The sequence below is a fragment of the Chrysochloris asiatica genome, unplaced genomic scaffold (assembly GCF_000296735.1).
Source record: "Chrysochloris asiatica unplaced genomic scaffold, ChrAsi1.0 scaffold00262, whole genome shotgun sequence".
Lineage (NCBI taxonomy): Eukaryota > Metazoa > Chordata > Mammalia > Afrosoricida > Chrysochloridae > Chrysochloris > Chrysochloris asiatica.
In genome coordinates, this window is record NW_006408780.1 from 737,541 (window position 1) to 742,655 (window position 5,115).

Genomic DNA, 5,115 nt, shown 5'->3' on the forward strand with positions numbered 1-5,115 from the left:
CAGTCTGTAGTTGATTTCTTGGCAGCTACTTCCGTGAATGTTGACTGTGGATCCAAGAAAAATGATGTCTTTGGCACCTTAATCTTTTCTCCATTTATCATAATGTTATCTATTGGTACATAAGACCAAGATACAGTTCTTTGAACAGAACAAGGGAACACTGAATGGTTTAAAATTAGGAAAAGGTGTGAGCCAGGGTTGTGTTCTTTCACCAGACTTACTCAATTTCTGAGGAGCTCTGGTAACGTAGTGGTTATGAGTCAGGCTGCCAACCTCAAGGTCAGCAGTTTGAAACTACTAGCGGTTCCACGGGAGAAAGATGAGGCGTTCTGCTCCCGTGAAGATTTACAGCCTCAGAAACCCTGTGCAGGGTCACTATGAGTCGGAACCGACTTCACGGCACTTAACAACAACAACTCAATTTCTATGCTGAACAAATAATTCGAGAAACTGGATTATATGAAGAAAAACATAGCATTGGGATTAGAAGACTCATTAACGACCTGAGATATGCAGATGATACAACCTTGTTTGCTGAAAGCGAAGAGGACCTGAAATACTTACTGATGAAGATCAAAGACCACAACCTTCAGTATGGATTGCACCTCAATGTAAAGAAAACAAAAATCCTCACCATTGGACTAATATATAACACCAAGGTAAATGGAGAAAAGATTGATGTTATCAAAGACTTCATATTACTCAGATCAACCATTAACACTCAGGGAAGCAGAGTCAAAAAGCAAACAATGTATTTCATTAGGCAAATCTGCTGCACAAATCTGCTGTTCAAGAGCAAAGATGTCAGCGAGGACCAAGGGTGCACCTGATCCAACCCAGGGTATTTCCAATCATTTTATATGCATGTGAAAAGTTGGACAACGAACAAGGAAGACCATAAAAGAAATGATGGAATTAAATTACGGTACTGGCGGAGAATATTACAAGTATCATGGGCAGCCAAAAGAACAAACCAATCTGTGTTGGAAGAAGTACAGCCAGAATGCTCCTTAGAAGCCAGGGTGGCCAGACTTTGTCTCTCATAGCTTGGACATATTATCAGGAGGGACCAGTCCCTGGAGAAGGATCTCATGCTTGGTAAAGTTGAGGGTCAGTGAAAAAGAGGAAGACCCCCCTATTAGTGGTCTTGGCACAGTAGCAGCAGCCATGGGCTTAAGCATAGTAACGATCATGAGGTTGGTGTAGGACCGGCCAGTGTTTCATTCTCTTGTGCATAATAAGGTTGCTATGAGTCCGTACCAACTCGCTGGCACCTAACAACAATTTATTAGTCAAGTGGTCGGATTTTTGTATTCTTTACATAGAGGTGCAATCCATACTGAAGACTGTATGTAGTCTTTGACCTTCATCAGTAGTATTTTAAGTCCTTTTCGCTTTCAGCATCTGCCTGTTGTGGGTTGTTAATGAGTCTTCCTCCAATTCTGATGCCACATTCTTCATATAATCAAGTTTCTCGGATTATTTGTTGATCATACACATAAATAAGTATTGTAAAAGGTTACAACATAATAGTCGCCTTTCCTATTGTTGGAAAATGGTATTTGTAAAGAATAACTCATTGGTTTTTTGAAAAATTCCATCATGTGGTTTGCAGCATCGTTTCTATCGCCAAGCACACGAGGTGATTGATAAAAATCCTGATTGATGGAAATGTGTGTGTGAAATCTGTGTCCAGGCAATCACTTCCCACGACCTTCGTCTCTCTCTCACCCACGCCTCCAGGCGTCCCAGCCGCTTCCACCGCCAGCAGGGTCAGGGAGGGTGTTAATCAGTTTGCTTCCTGCAGATAGACCGTACTCTTTGCTGGCATAGCTACCCTTCAGCTCCAACTTTGCATAGTCAGCCCGGCCTTTTCTGACCACGCCTGCGCGGTCAGACCCTAGCAACCTGGCTCGGACCCTCTGCGCATGTGCAAGGCCCGGGCGGAGGCGATCCTTCGTGGTGCTCCCGTGAGGCATTGCGAGAAGCGGGAGGCCGGAGAGCCGTTGTTGCCGGGTCTTGTGAGGGTGCGCGCGGGAGCCTTCTGAGGTGAGCTGCGGTGTCGGCAAGCTCCGGTCGTTTGGGGTTGTGGGGAGATAAGAGTGGCGGCGATCCCCCACCTTGTCCCGCTAGTCGTCCCTTTCCTTGCGTCCTCGGTGGCTCCTTTCAGGCTCGCGAGTAGCCGCTCGCGCGCCTCAGTTGTCGCCCTGAAGGGCTGGGAGGCGCGAGCGCCCCGCAAGTGCGCGGGTGCTGAGGCGGGGGCGGGGCGGATTGACGGTCCCGGGTTCGTGCCGCTTGTTTTTATGGCGACGCAGCGTGTGTGGGTTTAACCAAAGCCCCAAACCCATGGTTTTGTCTGACGTCTGTCGGAGTTGTCCCGGTCACTGACGTTGACTAAGGCCAGTATGGCTGGGCATTCGATGCAAATGACGTTTCCTTCGTGAGGGCTGTGGGCTGGTCGAGTTGCGGTGATGTCCACCCCACAGGCATCTCGGGAATGGTGGGCGAGTGTGCAGCGCGGGCTGGTGGGCTCAGCGAGTCTCTGGTCCTCATTTCCTCAATGAAAACACTTAAGTGGCTCCATCAGTTAGGAGTGAAGAGCTGAACGGCTCGTACGGGAACGAGTTTATCTTTGGAGGAAATGCTCAAGATCTTCTTGTCCCCTAGGTTTTTGTGGATGGACGACTAAACCCACTGCCACCGAATCGCGTTAGACTCGCAGCGAGCTAGTAGGACAGAGGAGGCCATCTATAGGGAGCAAATCTTGCCACGTCTTCCTTCCAGGAACGGTGGGTTCAAACCACCAGGCTGAATTTCAGTTAGCAGCAGTTCCGTGCTTCCCCCACGGTGCCACCAACACTTCCTGCTGCAGAGTGCCCGAATTTGTTGATCTTCATCAGACATTTCCAGGTAGATGGTCCCCAAATATCACATGACCCATCATTTCCAGTTTGTTGTTGTTGTTGTGAAGTGCTGTCGAGTCGATTCCGACCCATAGACCTTGTATAGGGTTTCCGAGGAGCAGCTGGTGAGTTTGAACCGCCGACCTTGTAGTTCAAACGGCTTTGCAGGCTGGTGCATTAACCCACAGCGCCACACCAGGACTGACTCCCCAAATACCACGTGACATTCCACGGCCATCTTCCTTTAAAACAACGTGATTGCCTTATTTGTGGTCTAACACTTGTTTTTATGTTTTGTTTTGTTCTCCCTTAGGAAAAAGCATTACACATTCTAAAATTCTTCCCCCCCCTCCATGAACTTAATATAAAATTAATTTTGTTTGAATTTATTTTCTGAAACTCAACACCATCAACCAGTATCTACTTTATGCAAAATTGAGGTAGGTAAACCATGAGCTGTGGAAATGAGTTCGTGGAAACATTAAAAAAAATTGGCTATCCAAAGGCAGCTATGCTTAATGGAGAAGATTTTGACTGGCTGTTTGAGACTGCTGAAGCGGAATCGTTTTTGAAGTGGTTTTGTGGGAATGTGAATGAACAGAACGTGTTGTCTGAAAAAGAACTGCAAGCTTTCAGTCTTCTGCAGAAATCAGGCAAGCCCATCCTAGAAGAAGCCGCACTGGATGAAGTTCTTAAAGCTTGTAAAACTTCTGATTTGAAGACACACAGTGTAGATGACAAAGATCTAGAGAAATTAGAGGAAGAGGTTCAAATTCTTCAGAAACTAAAGAACCTAAAAATCCAGCGACGTAATAAATGCCAGTTAATGGCTTCCGTAATGAGCCACAAATCTCAAACGTTGAGCACTAAAGGAGATGAAGCCACGAAAAAGCTGAAGCAGAGTCAAGGAATTCTCCATGCGATGAATACTAAAATCAGTAATGAACTTCAGGCTCTCACTGATGGAGTTGCAAAGCTGATGCTGTTCTACAGATCTTCTTTAGGACAAGGGACAGCTCCAATGGTGTTTTTGTCTCAGTTTTCCTTAGAAAAATACCTAAGCCAGGAAGAGCAAAGTACAGCAGCATTAACTTTATATACCAAGAAACAGTTCTTTCAGGGTATACACGCAGTAGTTGAAAGTTCAAATGAAGACAATTTTCAATTATTAGATATACAGGCACCATCTCTTTGTGACAATCAAGAAATCTTGGAGGAAAGACGGCTAGAGATGGCTAGGCTGCAGCTGGCGTACATTTGTGCTCAACATCAGTTAATTCATTTGAAAGCAAGTAACTTGAGCATGAAGTCAAGTATAAAGTGGGCAGAGGAGAATCTTGAGATCCTAACCAGCAAGGTGAGTCCAAGAAATGAGACAGATTCGTATTATACTTGTTGGGAATAGAGGGTACTGTTGCACTTAAAGGATGTACGGTTGAAAAGGAGAACATAATAAGTAATTACATTTTCTTATTTTCTCTTTGTTCACTGCTTAACCGAGTTAATTTTAACAGAAGCATTTTATTTGTATTCTGAATTTGACATTTATGATCGTTCAGATGCAAACTGACCTGAAATTAACTTTTTTCATGATATATGGGTAAAGGGCCTTTTTGCTGTAATCTGGGTTTTTTTTTTATTTGTTTGTTCAGACCAAAACTTGATGCTAATGCAGTCACAAGCCAAGTTCTGTAACCCCAATTCCTTGTTGAGAATGTATAGATGTCTTACAGATACCCATCTGTACTCTTGGTTATGTAACTGTTAGATACTTTAGTAGAATTACAAGGAGGCTTCAGAAAGTTTGTGGAAAAACAGAATTGAAAGATAATTGAATTTTTTCCAAAAAAAATTTGAAGCCCTCATGTGTAACTTTTCTGAAATTGAACATCAGCATCAAGTTAGTTACTATAACAGAAGTGACCTTTGGAATAATATAAGACGTTCTGTAATTCTCTTGAAATGCTAAAGCCAGATGACTAAAAGAATGATTACTGGGCTAATTTTATTTTAACTTTAGATTTAAGAAAAACTTAGCCAGCAAACACTTGCATTTAGTGAGTAGTTTGCTAATTATGATTTTATTAAGCAAAACAAGCATGAAAAGATCTCTATATTGTTAGCCATTACTATACATATGATCAAAATAGATCGAACACTATGGCTCTGTAGGATAAGCACTGGATTGCTAACTATAGTGTTGATAGCTCGT

General features: G+C 43.6%; 1 protein-coding gene across 1 annotated transcript in view; it reads left to right on the plus strand.

Annotated features, from left to right (window-relative positions):
* The first annotated feature begins 3,354 nt into the window (after positions 1-3,354).
* Positions 3,355-5,115, plus strand: part of HAUS3 (HAUS augmin-like complex, subunit 3) — a 13,645-nt gene continuing 11,884 nt past the window's right edge. The window contains exon 1 of the mRNA XM_006874099.1: positions 3,355-4,260. Within this exon, the coding sequence (XP_006874161.1) occupies positions 3,355-4,260 (906 nt within the window). The remainder of the gene's footprint in view (positions 4,261-5,115) is intronic.